Source organism: Castor canadensis, chromosome 16 (genome assembly GCF_047511655.1).
Source record: "Castor canadensis chromosome 16, mCasCan1.hap1v2, whole genome shotgun sequence".
In the NCBI taxonomy this organism is placed as follows: Eukaryota; Metazoa; Chordata; class Mammalia; order Rodentia; family Castoridae; genus Castor; species Castor canadensis.
The window spans coordinates 21,578,344-21,604,600 of NC_133401.1; the positions used below are offsets into that span (position 1 = coordinate 21,578,344).

Genomic DNA, 26,257 nt, shown 5'->3' on the forward strand with positions numbered 1-26,257 from the left:
AGCCCTTTTTTGTGATGTTTTTTTTCAAGATAGGGTCCTCAAACTATTTGCCTGGGCTGGACTTCAACCCTGAGCCTTCCAGTTTCAGCCTCCCAACTAACTAGGATTATAGGCATGAGCCACAGCACCAGGCTCTCTTGAAGCTTTTAATAGAGGTTTCAAGAAAGGTCAGGGAGGCCTTTAGCCTGGGAGATTTCCAATAGTTAAATGGCCGTCTTCTGTGCACTTCATATAGCAGAGTGATGTTCAGCCGTGTACTGATGGTATTGTTGGCTGTCTGGTCCCTACAGAACACTCAGCCAAACCATCAAAAGAGCTTGTGTGGTCTCTCTAGGGCAGAAATAGAATGGAACATGCCCAGTAGTCACCAGGTGCCTGCCCCAGAGACACTTGTCTGTGCCTCAGGCTGGCCTCAAGGGCAGTGCCTGCCTCAGCCCCACCTCTGGCTGACCAGGTGCCACTGAGTCCTCCTCATGTCTCAAGGTGCTCCTCAACTGTCCCCTCCATTGGCTGTGTCCACCACAACCCAGGAGAGTGCAGGTCGCCTCTGGCCTTGCAGAGGCCACACCTTGTTTAAGTGTGGCCATTGGGACTGCTGCAGGTCTCCCTCTAGAGCAGGAGTCTTGGGGGGCAGCTCAGAAGCATTGGCTCGCCTGGATCAGGGACTCCCAGGTTGCTTTGCTTGGCCTGGCCCAGGAGACCTCAGGAGACTTGTAATTAATAAATTAGAAGGGTCAGACAGCCTCCGGGGCACTAACCCCATGAGGCTCATGCTCCAGTAATGGCTTCATGGGCTGAGCCCCAGGGACCTGGGACTCCCCCCTGCCTGGGCCTTACGCCTGCTAAGCAGGTGCTCTACCACTTGAGCCATTCTGCAGCCCTTTTTTGTGTTGGGTATTTTCGAAATAGGGTCCCTCTTATTTATCTGGGCTGGCTTGAACCTCAGTGCCTCTGCGCTCTGCCTCTGGAGCAGCTAGGATTAAAAGTGTGAGCCACTGGTGCCCGGCTTCCCATATCTTAACCACACTGCACCTGTAGCGCTTCTCAGCTTGGAGCAGCCAGGTTTCAGGTACTCAGGAGTCACCTGACTGTTGGCTGTTGCATTGGACAATGCAGTTTCAGGGTCCTCGTGAGTACTGCTCAGAGTGCTACTCAAGAGGGCTTCCTGAGTTGGGCGCCAGTGGCTCATGCTTGTAATCCTCACTACTCAGGAGGCAGAGATCAGGAGGATCACGGTTCAAAGCCAGCCCCGGGGAAATAGTTGAAGAGATGCTATCTCCAAAAACCCTTCACAAAAATAGGGCTGGTGGAATGGCTCAAGGTGAAGGCCCTGAGTTGAAGCTCCAGTACCAGGAAAAAAAAAAAAAAAAAAAGGACTTTATGTAAGAGGTGGTGTCTGAAGTGGGGCTGTTAGGAGCTTTCCAGGGGGTTGAGAGTTGGGGGTGCAAGGCAGGATTACATGTGCTTCATTGCTTGTTCATCTATCCATCATCCATCCATCCATCTGCCCACCTATCCACTCATTCATCTACCCACCCACCTGTCCGTCTGTCCATCCACCCATCCAGCCACCATTCAATGAATGCCCCTGAGCATCCAGGGGCAGGTCATGTGTTGAGGGATGTGGCTGGCACAGACGTGAGTCCGAGAAGGCCCCCATCCTTTAGCATACCAGACATTTATAAAGCACCTGCTGTATGCCAGGTGCTGTTCTGGGAGCCCCTTCTGGATTCTCAGAGTGATGTAGGGCAGTTTTTAACTGTGCAGATAAATCAGGCAGTTTTGTGGTGTGGAGTGGACTAGAGAGGACTGGGCTTCTAAATGCTGGAAGCAGAATGATAAGGAGTTCATTGCACAGAAGCCGATGGGAAAGGCCTGGCCAGTGATGTGACAGGATCCGAGACCCTGATGATGGGAAGGTTGCAGGAGATGACTCCGGGAAGAAGGCACAGTTGGTGTCCGAAAGTCCAGTGTCTGGGGACATTGGGGAGGCGAGGAGGCTGAGGGAGGGCTGGGCCTAGACCTCTGGATGTTGGGGAAGAGGAGGGCCGTGGTCTGTGTGATTGAACATGGGGTCTGGACAAGATAGCAGGAGTGGAGTGGCTTGAGGACAAGCTCAGAAGATGGAGCCAGGAGGCAGCCAGTGGCTTGAGTGAGGGTAAGGCTCAGGTTTCATCTGCAGGAGGTGACTAGATAGTGGACCCTGTGAAGTCTGGTGCAGGAGGGCTGAGGAAGGGACCTGGCAGCATGAAACAGGGTAGGAAGTGTGTGTGGCCGGGGACCTGGCACTATCCCGTCAGAGAGTGCTCAGAGGGGTGCTGTGGCACTGGGAAGCACAAGCCTGACCCAGGGTCCACAGAGGCAGCATTCTGGGGCATTCCACAGAGGGTCCTGGCCGAGCTGGAGGGATGGACCAGTACATGTTAGGGCAGGTTTGGTGGCCAGGAGTCAGGGAGGGAGAGGGAGCAGGCAGGGGACTTCACCTGGGGTTGGGAACTGGAAGAACATGGAGCTAAGTGGGAGGGTGGGTGCCAAGGCCCCAAGCACTTAAGCCACACATATGGTCATGTGTCAGCTGTGGGCCACTCTGACAGAGACCATTGCTGTCATGGGGGTTGAAAGCTCCCATAGAGGGCATCCAGAGCCCCAAGAGGCCACCCAGGGTGCCTAACACTTCAGGGACCACAGCAGGAGGAGGAAGGAGGGTGGGATAGTGCTAGCTGAGAAGCGTGTGCCAGATTTCTCTGCAGCGATCAGCATCCCAGGGCGGAGAATCTGCCCTCCAGGCTGGGCTGCCATGCATGGACGGTGAGGGCAGGTGGCTCAGCTCTCGCCCTTACCACCTGTCCTTCCCTGTCCTCTCCTCAGGTAAGAGCAAGGAGGCAGAGATCAAGAGGATAAACAAGGAACTTGCCAATATTCGCTCCAAGTTCAAAGGTAGGTTGGGTACCCAGATCCCTGGGTGTGAAGGAAGAGGGAGATGGGGGCACATGAGGTCCTTCCTCACTGCTGGCCCCCTTTCCTCCTTCCTCTGCTCCAGGGGATAAGGCCTTGGATGGCTATAGCAAGAAAAAGTATGTGTGCAAACTGCTCTTCATCTTCCTGCTGGGCCACGACATTGACTTTGGCCACATGGAGGCTGTGAACCTGCTTAGCTCCAATAAGTACACGGAGAAGCAGATAGTGAGTCTGGAGAGGAGGGGGTCTGGGCCTGGGAGTTTGGGAGGAGGACTGGGTCCTGGACCCCTGGGTCTGAGGGAGGAGGACTGGGTCTGGACCCCTGGGTCTGAGGGAGGAGGACTGGGGCCTGGACCCCTGGGTTTGAGGGAGGAGGGCTGGGCCTGGACCCTTGGGTCTGAGGGAGGAGGGCTGGGCCTGGACCCCTGGCTCTGAGGGAGGAGGGCTGGGCCTGGACCCCTGGGTCTGAGGGAGGAGGATTTGGGGCCTGGACTCTTAGGGGAGGAGGGCTGGAGCGAGTTTTTCTGGGTTGAAGTTTGAGTCTGAGGCCATTTGGCCAGCAGGCTCCCAGTCACTATCTTCCTCCTCGCCTAGGGTTACCTGTTCATCTCTGTGCTGGTGAACTCGAACTCGGAGTTGATCCGGCTCATCAATAACGCCATCAAGAATGACCTGGCCAGCCGCAACCCCACCTTCATGTGCCTGGCCCTGCACTGCATTGCCAACGTGGGCAGCCGTGAGATGGGCGAGGCTTTTGCTGCTGACATCCCCCGCATCCTAGTGGCTGGGTGAGTCACTGGGGAGAGAGTGCAGAGATGAGGGCCAGCCAAGTTTGAGGCCCAGAGAGGTTGTGGCACCTGCCCAAGGTCACCCAGCCAGGCTGTAGAGCCAACACCAGTCTCAACACCCCAGTGGTTCTGGTGGCCAGAACCCCTTGTGGTCATTGTCTCTTCTCATCAAGTCAATTGGGTGGTGTGAGGTGGCTTCCACCCAAAGCCAGTGGTGTGTGTGTTGATACACAGAGCTCTAGCATGAAAGAGGTAGTAACCTTACTCCTGCATCCTCATTCATTCACATTGTTTTTGTATATGGTGGATCTCGTACTTGCTAGGCAGGTACAATAGCACTTAAGCCATGCTGCCTTTACTCTGGTTATTTTGAAGATAGAGTCTTGATTTTTGCCCAGGTGGGCCTGGACTGAGATCCTCCTATTTTAGGCTTCCCATCATTGCTGGGATGATAGGCACACATCACAACATCCAGCTTTTTTTCCATTGAGGTGGGATTTTGGAAACCTGTTTTGCACTGACTGACCTGGAACTGTGATACTCCCAATTTCAGTCTTTTGCGTAGCTTGGAATGACAGACAAACGCCACCATGATTAGCTGTTGGTTGAAACAGGGTCTCATGAATTACTTGTCCTGGTTAACCTCAAACCATGATCCTACCAATCTCAGCCTCCCAAGTAGGTAGGATTTTAGGATTCAAGAATTCAGCTGGATGCTGGTAGCTCACACCTACAATCCTAGCTACTGAAGAGGTTGAGATCTGGAGGATCTTGGTTTGAGGCCATCCTGGGCAAGTAGTTCATGAGACCCCCATCTCCAAAATAACCAGAGCAAAATAGAGTAGAGATGTGGTTCAAGAGGTAGAGCGCCTGCTTTGCAAGAACAAAGCCCTGAGTTCAAATCCCAGCCCCACCCCCCCAAAAAAAAAGAATTGAGCACTTACTATATGCCTGGCTTTCTGCTGATGAGTGGTGATGTTTCCATGCGCAGAGGTGGGTGTGGCCATGGCCCTCCCAGCATTCATAGGCCTTTGATGGAATACTTGGAAATGTGGAGTTCATCTCTCAGAACTCTGCTCTGAACTGGGCTTGGTGGCATACACTGTAAGCCCAGCATGGAGGAAGGGAGATCTAGAGTTCAAGATCAGCCTGGGTTATATAGTGAGACGCTGTCTCAAAAAAACAACAAAAAAAGATGCATCCAGTCGGTGACAAATGCTCTGAAGAAAGTACACAAGGTATTGGGGCAGCAGGCTAGAAGGTTTAAACTAGAATAGTCGGGGAGGGTCCCGCCAAGGAGGTGATGTGTGATGTAAGGCAGGAATAATGCAGAAGGGGTAGAACTGGAGGACGCTGGAGAAGCAGTGTCTAGAGCAAAAGGAGCAGCAAGTGCAAAGACCCTGCTGTGGACATGAGTCTCTACATGTGTTTGTCTGACTGAAGTACAGTAGACATGAGAGACTTATGGGAGTTTGGATCTGGTTCTCACCGAAACGGGAGGTGATTGGTGTGTTTCAGGCAGATGAATGGTGAGATTGACTTTGTCTTCTACAAAGTTCATTCTGCCTGATGTCAGCAGAGGTAGGACTTATTTCTGGCAATATGGTAGACAGGTACCTGATGTTATCACTGAAACCTAACTATCAATGTTAGATAAAAGAGGAAAGAAAATATTCTTAATATTTTTTTTGGCAGTACTGGGGCTTGAACTCAGCTCTAGCACTTGAGCCCACCCCAATCCCTATGACACAAATTTTTTTTTTTTTTTGATGATACTAGGCCTTGAACTCAGTGCCTACACCTTGAGCCACTCCACTAGCCCTTTTTTTGTGATGTGTTTTTTCGAGATAGGGTCCTGTGAACTGTTTGCCTGGGCTGGCTTCGAACCACAATTCTCCTGATCTCTGCCTCCTGAGTAGCTAGGATTACAGATGTGAGCTACCAGTGTCCAGCTCAGAAAATATTCTTTAATGTGTCCATGAACTTGCCAGAAAATAAGGAACACACAGGCCACACTGGAAGCCCAGCAACTAGGTTGATGACCAGGGTACCAGGGTCACATTTTGCTTACAAGGCATTTGCTGGACTGGAAGAAACTAGTTACTGGTTTTTGGGCCCTGCAGCCTCAGGGAGCAGAGAAAAGCTTGTCCAAGGAGAGCCTCTAAAACACCACACTTCAAAGTAAAGGTGACCTAGATAGAATCCCCTTTGGGGACAGTACCCAAAATTACCTGTCTCAAACCTTGGCACAGAGCTGCCCTCAGACCGGCTTTGCACCCAATTTTGTCTTACCTGGGTAGTCCACCAGTTCCTGACTTAACCTCTAAAGTGATGCAAGCCAGGCGTGCATCCCAGCACTTGGGAGGCTGGGCAGGGGGTTCACGTAGCGCAGGCATTCTGAGATCTCACAGTCAAAGTCACTAGAGGTAGGATGAAGGACACCTTGAGGAATAACTGGCAGAAATATCTGAAAATAACACTGGAATTAAAACTATCCTACAGAACGGAAAATAAGTATATTTAAACTTTGTAAGCATAAAGCCTTGAGTTCAAATCCCAGCCCCCCTCCAAAAAAAAAAAAAGATGAGGATAGGCAGTTGATACTATCCTGCGGGAGGCGGGTTGTCAGCCATTGTGAAGAGGGAGGGAATGGGGACCTAGGGCTGAGGAGGTCTGTGTGGGGAATAAGTCTGGGCAGAGGTGGCCTCTTTCACACGAGGGATGGATGCTGAGGCACTGGAATCCTGGCCTTGCTTTGACTGGGGGATGGAGAGACTTTCTGTAGGTGACACATTTTTTTCCCATTGCTGGTAATCAAACCCAAGTTAGGCAAGTGCTCTTCACTTGAGCTATGCCCCCAGCCTTTTTGTTTGTTTCGGTGGGACTGGGGCTTGCAAAGCAGGCACTCTACTGTTTGAGTCACTCTTCTAGTCCATTTTGCCCTGGTTATTTTGGAGATGAAGTCTCTTGAACTATTTGAGGTTGGCCTCAAACCATGATCCTCCTGATCTCAGCGTCCCAAGTAGCTAGGATTAGCTGCGTGAGCCACCAGCAACCAGCTGTATTTTTTTTTTTTTTTTTTAAGGCTGAGTCTTCCATAGTCCAGTCTGGCTTTGAACTTGAGATCTTCCTGCCCCTGCCCCCCAAATAGTTAGGATTAAAGGGGCATACTACCATGCCAATTCAGTTGTCTCTATGCTCCTCGTTGTCCTCTTCTACCTTGTATGGTTTAATCCTGACCTGAGCGGTACCTCAGACTCAGCCCACTTACCAGCATCAGTGAGTAGTCCTTCTGCATGGTTCGTGACCTGCAGCGGACAGGGTGAGGGAGTCCACCTTGGCGCACTGGCAGCATCCAGGAGTTAATATACAGAACCACTCAGAAGGAAGCAAGGCTGTGATGGTGATAACGAAAGTACTGCACTAGCCAGGCCTCTGCTGGGTTCCAGTTTTAACCCAGTGATCGTGGGGTAGTTGAATGCTCCTCCATCATGGACATCAGATGAGCTGTGGTCCCACCTGTCCCTCACTCTCCAGCAACCTGCCCAGAGGAGGTCCAGCTCCTCTGCTATGGGCTTGCATGGTGGTCACCCAGACACAGACACGAGGGTCCAGTCTCCCCAACCCCGATCATGGGGTGTCTGCCTGGCCACTGGCAGGAAACAGCCACTGCGTTGCTCGCCACATTTGTCTGGTCCATGCAGGGACACATCTTTCACCTGGCCTTTTTGCACTGCAGGTTGCCTTCCTACGGCTCTGCCTTAGGTCCCTTGCCACCTGTTGGGTTAGTCCTTTCTGAGAAATTGGACCAAAGGCCCTGGCCTGGCTAACCCTGAAAGCTGGGCACCTCTTCTTTTTTGGGGGGGCGATGGGTTGAACTCAAGGTGTCTTGGGCTTCACCAGCCCTTTTTTCTTTTGGTGGTATTGGGGCTTGAACTCAGGGCCTTCACCTAGTGTCACTCCACCAGCCCTTTTTTTTTGTGAAGGGTTTTTCAAGATAGGGTCTCGCAAACTATTTGCCTGGGGTGGCTTTAAAACTCATCCTTCTGATCTCTGCCTCCTGAGTAGCTAGGATTACAGGTGTGAGGCACTGGCGCCAGGCTTCACCAGCACTTTTTTGTGTAGGGTTTTTTTAAGATAGAGTCTTGTGAGTTATTGCCCAGACTGACCTCAAACTTTGATCCTCCTGATGTCTGCCTCTGAGCAGCCTGGATTATAGTTGTGACCACAGGCACCAGTCTTTGGCACCTCTTCTTGAAGTGGCACCAGCTTCTTATGCAGTCTCATCCTTCACCCTGACACCCTACAGGGTCCTCCCTTTTCCTGAGGAGGAAACATGTTCCTGGCAGAGGGTCCATGGTTTACCCCAGAACCACTCCCCAGTCACAACTCCTGGCAGGCACACTGGTCCCTGAGCCATGGGTGCACCTTCTGAAATACCATGCTTTTCCTCATACTGGGAACTGGGTGACGGATTAGCACAGTGAGCCCTCTGAGTTGGGACACCCATTGTCTGCCAGGTTCCATGCTAAACAAACAAGTTCCTTTATAAGTTGCCAGTGGCCATCATGACAACTTACCCAGGACATTGTGGCTTAAGACACACATTGCTTCTTTCACTTATAGCCCTGGAGGTCACAAGTCCAAAGTCAGTCTCAGACTGAAATCCAGGGGTGGGCCGGATGGGTCCGTGTGGAGGCTCCAGGAAGCATCTGTTGCCTGTCTTTCCAGTTTCTAGTTTCTAGAGACCATCACAGCCCTGGGCTCATGGCCCCTCCTCTATCTTCAAAGCCACAGTGGTATCTTCTCTCCTTTGCCCATCATTTCTCTGGTCCTCTCCCCACTCCATTGCTCACTCAGTGTAGGCTCCCCTACTCCACCATTCCCTGCACACAGGCCCTGCCTGCCACAAGACATGGCACAGGCTGGAGGCCTTCTGTGGCACAGGTTTTTCAGTCTTTCCCAAGTGACAGTTTCCTATGCACTTGTTGCCTTAGCAGAGAAGCCTTCCTCCCTGCACCCTTCGCTCTGTGTTTGTGCGACAAGTGCATGTGTGTGTGTGTGTGTGTGTCTGCTGTGTGTGTGTGTGCGTGTGCGTGTCTGCTGTGTCTGCTGTGTGTGTGCGTGTGTGCGTGTGTGTGTGTGTGCGTGTCTGCTGTGCGTGTGTGTGTGTCTGCTGTGTGTGTGTGTGCGTGTGTGTGTGTGCTGTGTGTGTGTGTCTGCTGTGTGTGTGTGCGTGTGTGTGTGCGTGTCTGCTGTGTGTGTGCGTGTGTGTGTGTGTCTGCTGTGTGTGTGTGCGTGTCTGCTGTGTGTGTGTGTGTGTATGTGTGTGCGTGTCTGCTGTGTGTTTGTGTGAGTGTGTGTGTGTGTGTGTGTGCATGTCTGCTGTGTGTGTGTGTGTGGTAAGTGACTGCCCCGGCTAGCGGGCAAGTCTGAGGACAGATGTTTCACCCATGTGTCTGCCGCTGTGTCCACAGTGCCCACAGCAGTGTCGGGCACCCTGCAGGCGCTCAGGAAGTGCTTGGTGAATGAAGCTGGGTAGAAATTGTGCTTTGCCCTGCCAGGGGCATGGGAGGTTTCTAAGATGTAGCCAAGTTGCAAATGAGGAAACCAAGTCCCAGTGGGCAGTGAGGGCAGTGCCCTGTTGGATCCAGGTCCACCAGCTGCCTGCACCTTTGGCTGGCCACTTAGCTGCCTTCCTGGGATGAATAAGAGAAGGGAGAGGGGTGCAGTCCCAGGTCGCTCTGACTGCCCCCACCACCGGCTATGTCCCCACAGGGATAGCATGGACAGTGTGAAACAGAGTGCAGCCCTGTGCCTGCTGCGGCTCTACAAGGCTTCGCCTGACCTGGTGCCCATGGGCGAGTGGACGGCGCGTGTGGTGCACCTGCTCAATGACCAGCACATGGTGAGGCCTAAACCCCTGGCCACTGTCCCCAGTACCTGTCCCCACCCAGCTACCCCAAAGGCCCTCTGTCCCAAACTCTTCTGGATGCCTGGGCCTTCACTTCTATCCTGACCTTCCCTGAATGTCCAAGACCCCCACCTCTGTCCTGATCCCCACAGGTGCTCAAGGCCCCCTCCTCTTCCTGGTCCCCAGATGCCTAGGTCCCCACCTCTCTCCTGACCTCCCATATGCTCAGGTCCTACCTCTGTCCTGACCCCCTGGATGCCCAGGGTCCCTTACCTCTGCCCTGACATCACCAGGTACCCAGAGGCCTTGACCCTGTATCCCCAGTTCTTGTGATCTACCCAACTGTCCAGAAACCTGCCTGCATCCTCGATGCCTACCTTGCTACTGAGATCCTAACAGTGGCCCCAGCCCCCATCCCTGGCCCAGTCCCTCAGCCCCAAAGAAGATTGTCTGCCTGTTTCTGATGCCAGCAGCTCCCATTACTTGCCTGGACAGCAGAGACCTTGAGCTCTGGCCCACCCTATCCACAGTTCCCATGGCTTCTTTCCCAGGTGCCAGGAGCATCCCGGACACCCAGGCCTGCTAGCACAGTTCCCAAGGCCATGTAGCCTCCTCATCTCACTCCTAAGCCCTACAGTGACACCTGTGCATACCCCAGCCTGTCCCTGCCCCTCTCCTGAGCCTCTGCCCTCCCTCCATGTCCAAGCCTGGGTTCTGGCCCAGTCTGACCATCCCCAGGACTCTGATGTGCCCTCCACCTGCCACTGCAGGGAGTGGTCACAGCTGCTGTCAGCCTCATCACCTGTCTGTGCAAAAAGAATCCTGATGACTTCAAGACCTGCATCTCTCTGGCCGTGTCTCGCCTGAGCCGGGTGAGTGTGGTCTTGGGGTTGACTGTAGGAAGGGTCCTGGATCCTTGTGCCCTGTAACACCTGTCTGATTCCCCCCTCTGCCTGAAAGGCAGCCCAGCCAGTGTGTTTGAACCCCAGGGTCTGAGCTGGGTCCATCTGGGCTCTGCATTTCCTGGCTGTATGGCCCTGGGCAAGTGGCTTCACCTCTCTGGGCTTCAGTTGCCTGTCTATTCAATGGAAATGATGCCAGTGTTGCCTTATAGCACAGATGCTGTGGATAAAGTGCTTGGAATGGGGCCTGGAGCTGACCAGTGTCCTGAAGCAAGAGCTGCCCTCAGGTGCCCCGCCCCGTTTCTTCCTCCCTCTCCTTTTTCTTTCTTTTTTTTTCATGGAGCTGGAGTTTGGACTCAGGTCCTCGCACTTACCAACCAGGAGCTCTATCACTTGAGCCACTCCCCCAGCTCCTTTTTATGTTGGTTATTTTGAAATAAGGTTTTATGAACTATTTGCCTAGGCTGGCCTTGAACCGTAATCCTCCTGATCTCTGCCTCCTGAGTAGCTAGGATTACAGGAGTCAGCCACTGGCACTTGACTGTCTCTTCCTTTTTCTTCCTTGCCTCCTATAACTCTTTCTTGTATGTCTCCCTTTCAACTCCTCCTTTCTGTGCCTCTCACCTCCTTTGCTCCTGTCTTCAGAGCTCCCTGAGGTCTCCTGCATGTCAGGCTCCATGTAGGGTGACACCAGGGACATATGAGTCAGACCTCAAGGAGACCTCTGTCCTGCAGGGAGGGGGGCAAGTGGCAGGAGAAATGACTCAGGCACAGATTGCCACAGAGAGTGGTTTGGGCATTGTAGGTTCCCAGAAGAGGCCTTACCCCAGGCTGCAAGCCAGGAGGGCTTCCTGAGGGAAGGCAGTCCCTAGTCAAGACTGAAAACTCATCAAAGTGCTTCCTGGGTGGTAGGAAGAAGCCACAATTTTGAGGCAGAAGGGACCTATTCAGTTCACTCATTCTGTCCTTGTGTCCTTCATTGACCACACGTCTGAGTGCTCCTGGGTGTACTATGGGAGTGATCCCTGGAGAAGGGGATTCAAGGTTGAATGGGAGTTTGCTGTGAGGAAAAGTCACATGAATTTTGATCTTTCACTAATTGTCCACCTCTTCCCAGAAATTTCCTCCTTTCTTTTTGAACTCAGGGCCTTCACCTTGAGCCACTCCATCAGCCATTTTTTTTGAGATAGGGTCTCTCAAACTATTTGCTCAGGCTAGCTTTGAACCTCGATCCTCCTAATCTGCCTTCTGAGTAGCTAGGATCGCAAGGGTTTTTTCGAGATAGGGGCTCTCAAACTATTTGCTCGGTCTGGCTTCGAACCTCGATCCTCTTGATCTCTGCCTTTTAGACAGTAGCTAAGATTGCAGGCATGAGCCACCAGTGCCAAGTCCTCCTTGCTGACCTTGTGTCAGACCCAGGGCTTGGAAAAGGGTCATCCCTGTTACTGCCCTTCCAGTGGTAGAGGAAAGCAATCCCCAGTGAGCCAGTGTGACATAGCTATGATGGAGGAGGCAGAGTCACCAAGGCACTGGCCTGGCTTGGGAACTGCCACACATATGGAACCAGTAATGACTTTGCCTGCCACAATGGTTCCAGCATTACTGAAGAAAGTCAGCCAGCCCTCGGCATAGTCTCCATCCCATCCTCTCAGGCTCTGCCAAGGCTCACCCCACCCCCAGTCTCAGTTTTCCCTCTTTAAGTTCTTGCCAAGGCAAAGGCTGGTGTAGTACCTGCCTAGCAAGCACAAGACCCTGAGTTCACACCCTAGTATCACCAAAAAAAGAAAAAAAAAGAAGAAAACCAACCTAGAGGCAGCATATGCTGTAGCCAGGGGCAGGCTACATCCTTGTCCTCTTCTCCCTAGATCGTCTCCTCAGCCTCCACTGACCTTCAGGACTACACTTACTACTTTGTGCCCGCGCCCTGGCTCTCTGTGAAGCTCCTGCGGCTGCTACAGTGCTACCCCCCGCCAGGTAGGGCGACCTAATGCTGGGCTGCTCTTTGCTGGGGTCTGGGTCAGGCCTCTAGCCCCTGCTGTGTGGCTGTGTGGGGAGGGGCAGCTCCAGTGCCAGAGCCCCCTGCCATGTGCTAGGTCTTGACAAAGCTGGCCAGAAGGACTGTCCATGAGATGCAAATGGGGAAACTGAGGCCCGACAGCTTGGAGTCACAGAGCCTGATCCAGAGTCTGGTTCTAAAGCCTCCTTCTCCTGCTGGACCAGTTTCCCCGAGCTTCTGTCATCTCAGACTGACAACAGGTGTCAGGGGACACTGCTCTGAGGTGCGTGTCAGGCAGTTGGTTCCAGTGAGCCCATTCCTTTCAGTGCAACCCATGTGTGTGTGTGTGTGTGTGTGTGTGTGTGTGTGTGTCTGTCTGTCTGTCTGCATGCCTATGTGAGTACTTGTGTGTCTGTGTGTATCCCTCTATGTATGCGTGTGTGTCCCACTGTGAGTGTGTGATGCAGATGACACCTGGGTCTTTCTTGGCTTAGGAAGCCAGTGACGAATCTCATTGTGGCGCGGGGACGTGGTGGGGCTCTTGCCTTCTCTAACCTTCCACGTTGTGGGAATTGTATACATGGCCCTGCTCTGGGCTTGGCCAGAGGAACCCCAGTCCCGTGTCATCCCCTTTCATCACGTGCTGGGGGCCACCTCCCATTTATTTCCAAGTAATGTTTTGTTTAGAATATATTACAAAAAGTTTCTCAACAGACAGACAAGTGGAAAGGTCCCATTATCTAGACTTCTGGTTTTGCTGTACACACATGTTCAGGTTGTATTTTTTCTGAAATATTTAAAAGTAAATCATAAGTATCATATTTTATCTTAAAACATTTTGTAAAATATTTCTAAAAATTAGGTGCATTTTCATTCATAACAGCAACTCCACTGCCATACTTAAGACTGTTTCTCAAGTTGGATGTGGTAGGGCACAGCTATAATCCCAGCACTCAGGAGCCTGTGGCAGGAGGAGGGGTTGAGAGTTCAAGGCTAGTCTGGGCTATATAGTGAGACAATGTTTCAAACAAAACAAAAGAAGAAACTGATATCCTACTGTTTTCCCTAACATATCTCTTGCAATTGGTTCAGGGTAGGATTTTATTAAGGCATAAGTATCAAATTTGATTATTGTCTCTCACTAATCTCTTTTACTCTGGAAGAACTGCCCCCTTTATTCTCTGACATTCGCTTTCGCCCTCTATTATTCCATTTATTTTTGTCTTGTTTGTTTTCTTAGACAAGTTCTCACTCTGTAACTCAGGCTGGCCTTGAACTCACCATCCTCCTAGGGCCTGAGCCTCCCGAGGGCTGGGATTATAGGCATGCACTTCCATGCCTGGATAGTTCTTTTACTTTTCTTTTTTTTTTCAGTGGGACTGGGGTTGAGGTTTGAGCTCAGAGCTTCATGCTTCCAAAGCAGGCACTCTACTGATTGAGCCACACACCTCCAGTCCTATTTCTTTCACTCTTAATGTTCACACACATACAAACCTGTGTTTAGAAAAACTGGGAGACTTTTGTTTGTGTTGCACGTTCTTGATTTGCCTGATCACTGCTTTGGGTGTCCTTTAGTTTGTTCCTCTGTCCCCTGAATTTCCTGATGGATTCAGAACAACTTTTTCTGCCTAAACACCCAGCAGCTGTTCTGTGTATGTGATCACACATCACATTCCAGGAAACGTCAGTGCTTGGTGTTTGCTGTTTGCATGGGTTTCTGGATGATATTCTCCTCCTTGGAGGTGGGGCCGCTGTGGGTACTGGCGAGCTTTCTCCCTGCTGAGCTCCTAGCAGCTCTGCCCGAGTGAGCGCACAGTGATCTCCTGGGCTGGTGGCTGAAGGCCAGCTCTGTCCTTAGCACTTACAGCTTCTTGGAAAGGCCTGCGTTTGGGGATGTCCTTGGCGAGACAGCTCTGTGATGAACTTAGTGAACATCGGTGCTGCAGAAGGGGAAACTGAGGCTCCCAGGTGGAGCCTCTTGCCCAGAGACTCAGAGCAAAGCGAGGTCTGGAGATGGGTGCTCTGTCTCCAAGGTATCTTCTCGCCCCTCCCATGCAGGCTAGGGACCTGGGAAGATGGAGGTGGCAGAGATCCCAGCCTAGAGCATCAGGGCTCTAGGAGCTCCGAGGCAGCTGCAAGCTCCTTTCCTGAGAGCAGAGGCATGGTGGGCTCCTCGCTCAGCACATACATGTCCTCATTTCCCCAGAGGATGCGGCCGTGAAGGGGCGGCTGGTGGAGTGTCTGGAGACTGTGCTCAACAAGGCCCAGGAACCACCCAAGTCCAAGAAGGTGCAGCACTCCAATGCGAAGAACGCCATCCTCTTTGAGACCATCAGCCTCATCATCCACTATGACAGGTGCTGCTGGGTGGCAGTGCTCAGGAGAGATGGGCCTGGGCTTATGGGTCTGAGGCCTGGACCCACTGGTTCTGGGGGAGGAGGGTTGGGGGCTGGGCTTATGAGTCTGAGGGAGGAGGGCTGGGCCTGGACCCCTGGGTCTGTGGAGGGAGGGTTGAGAACCTGCACTTCCTGGTAGGAAGAGGATGGTGGCATGAAGTGTTACCCAATGGGCTGGTACTGCAACCCTTCTTGAAAGGCAGAATTGCTGCATGTATTTTTTTGGGGTCATTGGCCCAGCTGTCCCTGTCCCCAGGAGGGCAGGGTGGGCAGAAGTTAAGACTTGGATCAGCTTACCTCCCTGCCCCTCCTTGCTCTGTCCCGGCAGTGAACCTAACCTCCTGGTGCGGGCCTGTAACCAGCTGGGCCAGTTCCTGCAGCACCGGGAGACCAACCTGCGCTACCTGGCGCTGGAGAGCATGTGCACGCTGGCCAGCTCTGAGTTCTCCCACGAGGCTGTCAAGACCCACATCGACACAGTTATCAACGCTCTCAAGGTGCGCTTGGGGAGTCTCCCCTGGCTCTCTGTCCTCCTCACGTAGCCAGGGACTCAGAGGCTATGAATGGCCAGCCTTGTGCCACAAAGGAACCTAGTACCCAGCCTGGTCCTGCTTTCCTCCCTCAGACGGAGCGGGATGTCAGCGTGCGGCAGCGTGCAGCTGACCTCCTCTATGCCATGTGTGACCGGAGCAATGCCAAACAGATTGTGTCAGAGATGCTGCGGTACCTGGAAACAGCTGACTATGCCATCCGTGAGGAGATCGTGAGTCTTGGGAGCTAAGGCCTAGACCCCTGGGTCTGAGGGAGCAGGGCTGGGGCCTGGACTCCTGAGTCGGAGGGAGGAGGACTGGGGTCTGGACCCCTGGGTCTGAGGAAGGAGGGCTGGGGTCTGGATTCTCGGCTCTCCAGATGAAGGCCATTGTGAACCAGAACCAGATGACTTGATCCCGATACTGACTGCCTCTCACGTGTGCACAGCACATACTACACACCTTTCCACCTTCCTTGCTGCAGGTGCTGAAGGTGGCCATCCTGGCTGAGAAGTATGCCGTGGACTACAGCTGGTACGTGGACACTATCCTCAACCTCATCCGCATCGCGGGTGACTACGTGAGTGAGGAGGTGTGGTACCGTGTGCTACAGATCGTCACCAACCGCGATGATGTCCAGGGCTACGCTGCCAAGACCGTGTTTGAGGTCAGCATCCTTCATCCTGACCCCGTAATAGGACACAGCTGCCGAGAAAGTACATCTGAGCTGTGGGGCCGGCCAACCCCTGGCACTGTCCTGCCTTTTGCTGCAGTGTGACCTCAGCTCTGTGCTTTTCCCTCTCTGGGACACCCAAAAGATGCAGGAGCTGTAGCCCCACAGGCTGAGAAGGGTCCACAGAGCGTGGACATGGGCCTGATGTGCTGTGTGCCATCCTGGGTCTTGGTAGTTTCTCACTTCCTGTGTTCCAGAAGAGGGGCCCAGTTCTGCCCCCATTTTACTGTGTGAATTCGGGCCTGTTACTTAACCCTCTGTGCCTCAGCCTCCCTACCCGTAGCCCCACCTGCATCCAAGATTCATGAGGGTTCCACCTATTAATAGGACCCAGGACCAAGCCCTGTGCCTTACATATTCTAAACAGGGTCCATGACCCTCTTACTCTTGACCTTGCTCTGCCTTCATCTCCTCCCAGGCCCTCCAGGCCCCAGCCTGTCATGAGAACATGGTCAAGGTCGGAGGCTACATCCTTGGGGAGTTTGGCAACTTGATTGCTGGTGACCCCCGCTCCAGGTGAGGAAGCCTTAGGCTTAGGATAAATACCTGCACTTTTGAGGGACTTGGGGGGACCTGCAGAAGGTTTAGGGGTGGGAATGAGGGGGTTCCCAGGAATCTCAGTGTGTCACCAGAACCATCCATCTAGGTAAGAGGGGATTCTGGGCCAGAGCCCTACAGCAACCTCAGCCTCTCAAGCCACCCTGTGTCCTGAAAGGGATTTGGGGAAAGGGTCCCTGCCCAGAGCAGCTCCTTATGGCCATCTGCCCACTCCCACAGCCCGCCGGTGCAGTTCTCTCTGCTACACTCCAAGTTCCACCTGTGCAGCGTGGCCACACGGGCCCTGCTGCTGTCCACCTACATCAAGTTCATCAACCTCTTCCCGGAGACCAAGGCTACCATCCAGGGTGTGCTTCGGGCTGGCTCCCAGCTGCGCAATGCGGATGTGGAGCTGCAACAGCGCGCTGTCGAGTACCTCACCCTCAGCTCCGTGGCCAGCACGGATGTCCTGGTCAGAGCCCTGTGCTCCCAGCCTCTGGACACTCCCTTCCCTCCTGACTGGCAGTGGGTCCTCCTGACCATCCCCGTCCAACCCACAGGCCACTGTGCTGGAGGAAATGCCGCCCTTCCCTGAGCGCGAATCCTCCATTCTAGCCAAGCTGAAACGCAAGAAGGGGCCAGGGGCTGGCAGCGCCCTGGATGATGGCCGGAGGGACCCCAGCAGCAATGACATCAACGGTGGTGTGGAGCCCACCCCCAGCACTGTGGTGAGTCTCCCCAGGTGGGTCTCCAGGGCTGGGGCTCACAGCACGCTGCCCTGCTGCCTCATCTCACCTTCGCCTAAACTTCCTGCAGTCCACGCCTTCGCCCTCTGCCGACCTCCTGGGGCTGCGGGCAGCCCCTCCCCCAGCAGCACCCCCGGCCCCTGCGAGTGCGGGGAACCTCCTGGTGGACGTCTTCTCTGATGGCCCAGCTGCCCAGCCCAGCTTGGGGCCCACCCCCGAGGAGGCCTTCCTCAGGTACCACCCCAGGGCTGCCCTGTCCCCAACCTGTGCCCCCTTTTCCACTCGGCCCCTCCCTACCTCCCAGCTAGCTCCTTGCCAGCCCGGTCTGCTGCCTCCCTCTGGCCACTCTGGATTCTGCCACCCCTGGACACCATTTGTTGTCCTTTCCCATCACTGATTTCTCAGCTTGCTCTTCCTTCTCTCCTTCCCTCCTCCCTCTCTGTCTCTGTTTTCCACCCTCTTGCTGCCTCTCTGGGATTGGCTGCCTGCCACACCTGTCTCCTCTGTCTGCTCTGGGATTGGATGGCCCAGTGAGCTGGAGCCGCCTGCCCCTGAGAGCCCCATGGCTTTGCTGGCTGACCCAGCTCCAGCTGCTGAGTAAGGGGTGGCCTCAGGGTGTGGGGGGGCAGACTCTGGTGTCCCCACAGTGGGTTAGGGGACTAGGAGTTCTAGTTAAACCAGGGGTCGGAGAGTAAAACTCTGGGTCCTCTGATGGGGGGGACATCTGTCAGCATCTCCGTCCCATTAGTGGCAGCTGCTGGTCTGACTTGGTTCTCTGAGGTTCTCTGGGGGGCCGGGGTGTGTGGATTCTGGGGTTCTGCCCTTCCAGGACTTCTTGTCACCCGCCCCCCCACCCAGTCCCTTCTCCTTTAACCCCTTTCACCTCCCCCAGCCCAGGTCCTGAGGACATTGGCCCTCCCATCCCGGAAGCCGAAGAACTACTCAATAAGTGAGTTCTGGGAGAGATGGGCCAGGGGAATGGGGATAGGTGAGGGCCCACGGCAGGTTCCAACAGGTCCCCCAACATCCTGACTCCTGACACCCCCACCCAGGTTCGTGTGCAAGAACAATGGGGTCCTGTTTGAGAACCAGCTGCTGCAGATCGGAGTCAAGTCAGAGTTCCGGCAGAACCTGGGTGCGTCCTAGTGGCCTGTGGCTGGCAGGACACCATGGCTTGGCTGGAGGTTGGGGATGGGGGTCAGAGGACCTCACGTGGAGCTCTGTCCCCACCCATTGCCCACTGCAGGTCGCATGTATCTCTTCTATGGCAACAAGACCTCCGTGCAGTTCCAGAACTTCTCACCCACTGTTGTCCACCCGGGAGACCTCCAGACTCATATCCTTTCAGGCTGGCTCTGCCCCAGTTCCAGCCCCACCCTACCCCTCATGTCGGCCGTGCCTGTCACTGGAAAGCCAGGGACCCGGTTCCAGACTCCTGTTCAGCCCATCTTCCTATGAACTCATGGGCATGTGGTTACTTTTCTGATTCCTTCTCTGTAAAGTGGGGTGGGGCTTCTTTCCCCCAGGACAGATGACAGTGTTGCTATCACAGGAAGCATTACTTATAGGACCCCAGGTGCCCTGTCAGACACCTTCCCAGCCCTGAATCAGCCTCCACACCATGGTGTCAGGGTCTTCTGCACTCATGAGCTACATGGGCTCTAGATGCTGACCAGGGACTGCTCCTGTGGGTCCTGGACTGTCACTTTGCCTTCCTAACTCTGTAAAGTGTAGACTCTCCCCTTTCTTCTCACAGGGCTGTTTTGAAGGTCAGAACAGCTGGAATACTTTGGAAGACTGTCCCAACCTCTGGGCCCCCAGACCCCTGGGGAGCATTTCATTCTTTGCTTCATTCACTCATCCATTTCAGGAGGCTGTGGTAGAAATCTCTGTGCCAGGCGTGGGGCAGGGGCCAGTGGGAGATACTAAGGTCTCAGTCCTTGCCCCTGTGTTGCGTTTTGTTTTTTTGAGGCAAGGTCTCTGTATATAGTGCAGGCTGGCCTTGAACTCTCCATTCTCCTGCATCCACCTGGATAGAGCCCACGCCCGAGGCATGAATCCAAATGGTGACAACACTAATCGGTCCCATCTGTATGTACTTACCATGTGCTGAAAAAACAGACAAGTACTTGTGATGGATTATTTCACTCCTGTCCCTTTACAGATGAGGCTAAGAGAGGTTTTGTAGCTTGTCTCATCACCCATGTTGTAAGAGCTGGGAGTCAGATTCCAGGGCCGATACTGCAGGGCCGGGACCCAGTGGTAGGCAGGACGCACCTGGGTATGTCAGAGGCTTTGTACAGGAGGGACTTGGGAACTGGCTCTTATGAGCCTGGGATTGATTGCCTGGCAAAGGCCTGGGCTGGGGCTGCCAGGACATCAAGGGTTCATGGCCAAGATGCCCACTGGGCGCCCACCTCTCTCTCTGGCTTCCTTGACAAGGCGGGCACAACTAGCTGTGCAGACCAAGCGTGTGGCCGCGCAGGTGGATGGTGGGGCGCAGGTGCAGCAGGTGCTCAACATTGAGTGCCTGCGGGACTTCCTGATGCCCCCACTGCTGTCCGTGCGTTTCCGGTAAGTTGGAGCAACTGTCAGGTGGGCGTGGCTTCTGGGTGAGGCAAGTAGCCTGACAGAGCTAGCCCTCCCCTACCAGGTACGGTGGTGCCCCACAGTCCCTCACCCTGAAGCTCCCGGTGACCATCAACAAGTTCTTCCAGCCCACGGAGATGGCAGCCCAGGACTTCTTCCAGCGTTGGAAGCAGCTGAGCCTGTGAGTGGTGGAGCAGAGCCCCAGGGGCAAGGGGCAGGACCGGGGCCTTCTGGGCCCTGACTTGAACTCTCCTTGCTCACAGTCCTCTGCAGGAGGCACAGAAAATCTTCAAAGCTAATCACCCCATGGATGCCGAAGTTACTAAAGCAAAGGTGAGAGGGAGGGTTTGGTTTTTTTTGGTGGAACTGGAACTCGGCACTTCAAGCTTGCAAAGCAAGTGCTCTACAGTTTGAGCCTCACCCCCAGTCCATTTTGCTCTGGTTATTTTGAAGATGGGTTTGGGGGAATCTCTCAAACTATTTGCCTGGGCTAGCCTTGAACTAGCCTGATCTTGGCCTCCCATGTAGCTAGGATTATAGAAATGAGCCACCAGTGTCTGGCAAGATGGGACAGTGTTTTGGGGGTACTGGGGTTTGAACTCAGGGCCTTGTACTTGCTAAGCAGGAGCTCTACCACTTGAGGTGTGACCGCAAATCCAGGATGGGACATTTTTGTGGGGTGGTGGCCACTTGTCTTTAAGCTTGTTTTGCCATCTATAAACTTGGGCCAGTTCTAATCCTCAAGTGTTTTGGGGAAGTGGGATGCTGCCTTGATGCCACAGCTACAGAGCTCTGGCAGTCTCTGATGGCTCTTCCCTCCCTGCAACAGCTTCTGGGGTTTGGCTCAGCCCTCCTGGACAATGTGGATCCCAACCCTGAGAACTTCGTGGGGGCTGGAATCATCCAGACTAAAGCCCTGCAGGTAGGCTGTCTGCTTCGGCTGGAGCCCAACGCACAGGCACAGGTGAGTGTTGATGTTGGGAGGCTGGAGGGAAGGACTTCCAGACTGCCTGTCACTACAAGGCCCAGAGTCCCTATCCCCCCATCCTCTGGTCTCCCTTCTCTCTCCTTCCTCCATATCCTTCCCATCTTTCCTCTTCTCCTTTCATCTTTACCTCCTGTCTCTTACATCAACTTTCTGACCTGTGTCCCCTGCCCTGGGCTTTCTTCTCTCATTTGGTTGCTGTCCTTCTGAGCACCCCCCCACACACTTCTGCAATGCCCCCCACCCAGATGTACCGGCTGACCCTGAGAACTAGCAAGGAACCCATCTCCCGCCACCTGTGTGAGCTGCTGGCCCAGCAGTTCTGAGCCCTGGACCTGCTCCAGAGATGTGGCCGGCACCAGACAGCCCCAAGGACTGAGGCAACTTTGGGAGACAGGGCAGCGAAGAGACATCCACTGGTGACAGGGAAGACCCCAGGGGTGGGGGGATGCCTGGGACCTTCCTCCGGCCTTTTGTATTTTTATTTTTGTTCATCTGCTGCTGTTTACATTCTGGGGGGTCAGGGGGAGCCCCCTCCCTCCCTTTCCCCCCCAAGCACAGAGGGGAGAGGGGCCAGGGAAGTGGGTGCCCCCTCCTCTCCCACCCCCACCCTGTCGTAGCCCCTCCCACCCTCTCCCCATCCAGGGGTGTGTATTATTGTGAGCGAATAAACAGATGCTACTACCCCAGGGTCACCTGCGTGGGTCACCGACCCCTAGCTGGTCAAAGGAGTGGGGTGAGGGCATGCAGAGTGTGGGTGGCCAGGCTTCGCAGTCCGTGGGTGGGACTTTGAGGAAGCACCAATAGCAGCAGCAGCCGCAGCCCCAGCTGAAGAGCCACCAGTTGCCACCCCATGCCTGGCCCCAGCACCAGGTAGCAGGCTTTCGGTAGCTGGGCCCGGTTAACCATGTCTTCTGCCTTCTCCATTGGCCCTGGCTCTGGAAAAGGACAGAGAGCGCTGAAGTGACCATGAGGAGACAGGGAGGGGTGTGACCCTCCACCAGTGTACATGTTACATTCATGGGGTCTTCACCAGGCTGGGGCGCCATCCTCATCCCTGCCCGTTTCTCTTGAGGGCTTTGCAGGATTTACAACCTTTTCTTCCTAAGCTGGAGTCTGTAGGGTCTTCACCACCTAGACTATGGGCAGTAGTGTGGAGTGGTCGAGGAGTGGATGTGAGCCTGGCTCCAGGCTTGAACTGGGGTTCTGCCACTTACTGGCTGAGCCTTGTCACCTGCTCTGCAGCATGAGAGCAATGACTTAACAGAATGCTCTTCATCTGGGAGGACAAAGTGAGTCCTTGTGTGTAAAAGCACTAGCAAGAAGAGGCCTTAGCTGGGCTTGATGATACACACCTGTAATCCCAGCAACTGGCCAGCTACAGCAGGAGGATCTAGAGTTCTAGGCCAGCCTGGGCTACATAAAGAGAGACCTGCTTCAAAAAACAAAAAAGGGGCTGGTGGAGTGCCTCATGTGGTAGAGCATCTGCCTAACAGGTGTGAGGCCCTGGGTTCAACCCCCAGCACTGTCAAAAAAAATTAAAAAGGCCTCATAATTAGGACTAAGTTTTGAAGCCACGGGGGTTATGTGGGATCCCCTCCCTTCCCACCTGTGTCAGTGCTCAGTGCAAAAGGAAACCAAGCCTTGCAAGGTGTGTTCTGCCTCTCTCCAACCTTTCCTCTTACTTCCACTGTGTGCGACCTGGGACCCCCGTCCCTGCCTGTGAGAGGGGCACTGTGTCTGCCACTGACCTGGTGGGAAGTGTGTGGTGGTGACCAGGGTGTAGAAGTTTCGGAGGAGACGCCGGCGCTGTTCTGGGGAAGGCTCTGGAAGAAAGAGACAGGGTGATGGAGGGCCCTGGCCCCTAGCCCTCTGCACCGGCCGGTGTCCTCAGTCACCTTTATCCCCCAAAGGCTCCACGGTGAACAGGCAACGTTTCAGTTCCAGGTGAAGGAGCAACAGCCTGTAGGGAAAGGGGGTGTCAAGACCAGGAAAAAGGGGGTGAGGACCGCTAACCCGCTCCCTGCAGAGTCCTACCCGAGGATGTCTGTGTGCAGCGGGAAGCCATCGGGCAGCGCTCGCGAGCCCAGTGGCAGGCAGGCCCGCAGTGGGTCCAGCAGGGGTTGCCACCAGCGCTCCAGAAGCTGTAGGAGGCGTGGTCAATGGGGGAGGGGCCAGAGGCACAAATGGAATGGGTGGGGCGGAGCCTGGAAAGACCCAGGCAGAGGGAGAGTGGGTGAACTGGGGTGGTGATTGGAGAGCACGCCAAAGAGGGCGTGGCATGAGGGAAGGGAAGGGGCCAGAGAAAAGTGGCTCACGGCGGCTGGTGACCAAGGGCTGGTGACCCAGGGCGAGGAAGTAGAAGGTGTCATAGGGAAGAGGCCGATTCACCTGTGCGTCCAGCTGGCTCAGGGACGGGCGTGGCCCGCAAAGCAGACACAGCTCCAGGCCCGGCAGCAGCGTCAGGGTCAAGAGCCGGTGAGGGACCTGAGGCAGGGCACAGGGTGGGGCTGACCACCGCCTGGGCCCATCCACCACGGTGCTGTCTCCTGGCGTCTCGGCCCCATCCCTCGAGTACTAGCCCCTTGCCCTCCTGGGCCACTCACTCACCGTGGGACTCCCGTGAGGCAGGTACACCGGATAGTCGCGAGCAGCCTGCGGCGGCAGAGACCCCACTAGCCAGGGGAGCAGCACGGCCTCGGGCATTCCCAGCCTCCACCAGCCCTCTGTCGCTGCTACCACCCGGCCCGATACCATCAGACTGACAAAGGCTGTGCCCGTGGCCTCCGCGAACCCGGCAAGGGCTTCCTAAGTGAAGAAGACCGAATGGGAGTCAGGAGACAAGGCAGAGGTGTGAAAGGCATAACTTCCCTGGACAGTCAGGAGCATGCTATGAGCAACTAGGCTCCTGTGTCTTACCCTCTCTGAGCCTGAGCTCCTTCACTGTAACATGTTGTCACAATCCCCAACTCTTAATTAAGTTGAATTAAACTGCCCAACCTGACCTGTACATACAGAAGCTATCACCTGAACAGAAACTGCTAGGGTATGATTCTGCCTCGTGCCAACTAGGCATAATCTACAACCTATTGAAACTCAAATGGTGTCACTGGTGGAGTCACATTGCTGGGAGGTGGCCAGCCCAGTTGAGTGAACAGTATCTTAAGAAAGGCAGATGCCCATTCACCAGGCAAAGGAAGAGCATGTTCCAAAGGTGGGGAGTTAGATGGGTGTTGGGTTCTGAGGGGGGCTGGGAAGCAGGTAGGAAGATAGTTTTGCAACAGCTAGGGTAGGCATGTGTTTCACAGGCCCTTAAACATCAGGCTGGGGGTCTGGAAGATTGCCCTGAGGAAATGGTCACCACTGTAGGACTGTGAGCAGAAAAGAAGCAGGCTAGCTCTGGGTGCAGAAAGACTCAGAGGTCAAGTGGGAACCCAGACGAGGAGATTAGGCTAGTGGTCCAGGGGCGGAAGATGACAACTGAGCCAAAGCCATAGGGATAGATCAAAATTTCCATAGCTTCCCCCACAGTACCTGCAGGAGGGACCCCTCTGGAGGAGTCACACAGTCCACACACTGAGTCAGGTCCCCAATGAGCTCTGAGTCCCCCAGGAAGCTGTCGATGAGGTGATAACTGGCCTGGCAGAAAGAGAAAGGAGGAGCCTAAAACCCAGGTGGACCCTGATTTGCTGCCTCCTCCAAAAAAAAAAAAAGCTGTGCCAACTCCAGGGTCAGACAACCAAGTTGCTCTGAAAACCCATGGGGTCATCCTGCCTCAGGGACTGCTGGGAGTTGCAGTTCCCAAATGGTAGCCTACTCATCCTAACTTCCCATCCTCAAGTCCTGCAGCCTTACCCTCAATTCCTTCTTCAGTCTCTCTACATTTCGGATATTGGTCAGTTCTTCAAGTCCCACGAGAAGAACCTAGAAGAAGCACGTAGGAGAATGGGAACCGTTGACAACAGGTTCTAGTAGAGGAGGAGATGGTCTGAGGGAGGATGGGGTGGGGGCTTTGGCAACTGGGACTGAGGGACAAGGATGCTGAGAGTTCAGATCTTTCCATTGGGGAGTCTCACCATGGCCCCGAATATCATCTGGAGCAGTCTCTCCAGCCTCAGCTCCGAGATGCCCTCCTCAGAAGACAGAACAATGAGGGTGATGCTGTGGAAAGGAAAGATGAGACAGACAAATGAGTCCAGGCCTGGGAAACAGGGCGGTGCGTATAGCTGGGTCCACCAGTTGATCCTAGAATGTTTGCTACTTCCTCTCTCAGCCCACCCTGCCTCTTACAGAGAAAATCAGCGACCTGACAGGGTAACTAGCTTGCCAAAGATCCCACAGCCAAGTGAACGGCTGGAGGGACACTGAAGACATTTTCAACAGGGACTGGCCATGCCTCAAACTCTGGCCAAGTGACCTGTCATGGAAGCTTTTCCACACGATGGTCGTGTCCTCCGTCCTCGCAGAGCTCAGTTGCACTTCCAGATTTTGCCCGAACATATGGACTCCATTCAGGGCACCGATGACAGAGAATGGGAGCTGGGAGGAGTTGGAGGTGTTAGACAGGAGCACCCTATGCTCTCCTCCTTGAGAACCAAGTGTAGGAGCTCCCAGTCCCTCCCTTTCCACATCTCTGAGCTGCTCTTCGGGAAACCTGGCTTATCTGGCGCCCCCTCGGACCTCTAAACGCAACATGGAACCCTCCCCAGCCCCAACTCCCTGAAGACCAGGACTCCAGGAACCCTAAATTCCTTCGATTTTGGATCCAGGAGTCCCAAGTCCCACCTGCTGACGAGTGGGGGCGCCCCCGCGGCTGCTCCTGCAGAACAGAGGGACCCCGCTGGACGCCGCGAGGCACAGCAGATGCACGGTGCCACCCGGCCCCTCCTCTCCCATTTGGAAAGCTCCTGTCTCCTGCGCAGTCACCCTCTGGGGACTGTCACTGACAGTCTGGAAGCATGCCGACAGTCACACTAAGTCGGCCCGCTGTCTGAAGCCGCCAGAGGGCGAGGTGGAAGGCTAATTGGAAGAGAACTAAATTCCCGCCTGCATCCAACTTAGCCCCTCAACCTGTTAGGTTCTCTTCCGACCCCAGCCGGAAGTCACAATACCCCTAACAAAGATGGCGGCTAATCATGTTTGTAAAGCTTTGTAGTTTCTTCGACAAGATTTGACTTCATTTA

At 54.4% G+C, this 26,257-nt stretch overlaps 2 protein-coding genes across 9 annotated transcripts in view; one reads left to right on the top strand and one right to left on the bottom strand.

Moving 5' to 3' along the window:
* Ap2a1 (adaptor related protein complex 2 subunit alpha 1) overlaps nucleotides 1–21,758 on the top strand; it is a 38,938-nt gene extending 17,180 nt beyond the window's left edge. For 3 of the 4 annotated variants that reach the window (XM_074057985.1, XM_074057984.1, XM_074057982.1), the window contains 23 exons: nucleotides 2,869–2,937; nucleotides 3,041–3,183; nucleotides 3,553–3,746; nucleotides 9,525–9,654; nucleotides 10,431–10,532; nucleotides 12,428–12,536; nucleotides 14,765–14,915; nucleotides 15,283–15,451; nucleotides 15,580–15,717; nucleotides 15,969–16,151; nucleotides 16,636–16,733; nucleotides 16,995–17,226; nucleotides 17,315–17,482; nucleotides 17,571–17,734; nucleotides 18,032–18,097; nucleotides 18,393–18,449; nucleotides 18,553–18,635; nucleotides 18,747–18,835; nucleotides 19,950–20,074; nucleotides 20,154–20,270; nucleotides 20,353–20,422; nucleotides 20,919–21,053; nucleotides 21,323–21,758. In XM_074057985.1, the coding sequence (XP_073914086.1) occupies nucleotides 3,133–3,183; nucleotides 3,553–3,746; nucleotides 9,525–9,654; nucleotides 10,431–10,532; nucleotides 12,428–12,536; nucleotides 14,765–14,915; nucleotides 15,283–15,451; nucleotides 15,580–15,717; nucleotides 15,969–16,151; nucleotides 16,636–16,733; nucleotides 16,995–17,226; nucleotides 17,315–17,482; nucleotides 17,571–17,734; nucleotides 18,032–18,097; nucleotides 18,393–18,449; nucleotides 18,553–18,635; nucleotides 18,747–18,835; nucleotides 19,950–20,074; nucleotides 20,154–20,270; nucleotides 20,353–20,422; nucleotides 20,919–21,053; nucleotides 21,323–21,400 (2,709 nt within the window). In that variant the 5' untranslated portion in view covers nucleotides 2,869–2,937; nucleotides 3,041–3,132 and the 3' untranslated portion in view covers nucleotides 21,401–21,758. The remainder of the gene's footprint in view (nucleotides 1–2,868; nucleotides 2,938–3,040; nucleotides 3,184–3,552; nucleotides 3,747–9,524; nucleotides 9,655–10,430; nucleotides 10,533–12,427; nucleotides 12,537–14,764; nucleotides 14,916–15,282; nucleotides 15,452–15,579; nucleotides 15,718–15,968; nucleotides 16,152–16,635; nucleotides 16,734–16,994; nucleotides 17,227–17,314; nucleotides 17,483–17,570; nucleotides 17,735–18,031; nucleotides 18,098–18,392; nucleotides 18,450–18,552; nucleotides 18,636–18,746; nucleotides 18,836–19,949; nucleotides 20,075–20,153; nucleotides 20,271–20,352; nucleotides 20,423–20,918; nucleotides 21,054–21,322) is intronic. The other variant, XM_074057983.1, reaches the window with a different exon arrangement.
* Nucleotides 21,487–26,185, bottom strand: Fuz (fuzzy planar cell polarity protein). Of its 5 annotated transcripts, none has more exons than XM_020159982.2 (11): nucleotides 25,860–26,184; nucleotides 25,492–25,613; nucleotides 25,151–25,235; nucleotides 24,930–24,998; nucleotides 24,609–24,713; nucleotides 23,685–23,882; nucleotides 23,466–23,561; nucleotides 23,112–23,218; nucleotides 22,973–23,037; nucleotides 22,826–22,900; nucleotides 21,487–22,012 (listed from the first exon to the last, which is right to left on the bottom strand). In XM_020159982.2, the coding sequence occupies exons 1-11, from the start codon at nucleotides 25,968–25,970 to the stop codon at nucleotides 21,798–21,800; spliced, it is 1,248 nt and encodes a 415-aa protein (XP_020015571.2). In that variant the 5' UTR covers nucleotides 25,971–26,184; the 3' UTR covers nucleotides 21,487–21,797. The 5 variants fall into 5 exon arrangements, 4 of the variants coding, with proteins under 4 accessions (XP_020015571.2, XP_073914096.1, XP_073914097.1 ...); XM_074057996.1 differs by lacking the exon at nucleotides 21,487–22,012 and adding an exon at nucleotides 22,391–22,506 and having other exon boundaries at nucleotides 25,860–26,185; XM_074057995.1 differs by lacking the exon at nucleotides 24,609–24,713 and having other exon boundaries at nucleotides 25,860–26,185.
* Between the last annotated feature and the right edge of the window lie 72 nt (nucleotides 26,186–26,257).

Coding starts and splice junctions, on each gene's coding strand:
- Fuz (XM_020159982.2), bottom strand. CDS start 25,970: ATGGGAGAGGAGGGGCCGGGTGGCACCGTGCATCTGCTGTGCCTCGCG. Junction 25,236..25,491: donor TGGAAAAGCTTCCATGACAG/GTCACTTGGCCA, acceptor TCCTTTCCACAG/CATCACCCTCATTGTTCTGT. Junction 22,901..22,972: donor GGAGCCTTTGGGGGATAAAG/GTGACTGAGGAC, acceptor TCTTTCTTCCAG/AGCCTTCCCCAGAACAGCGC.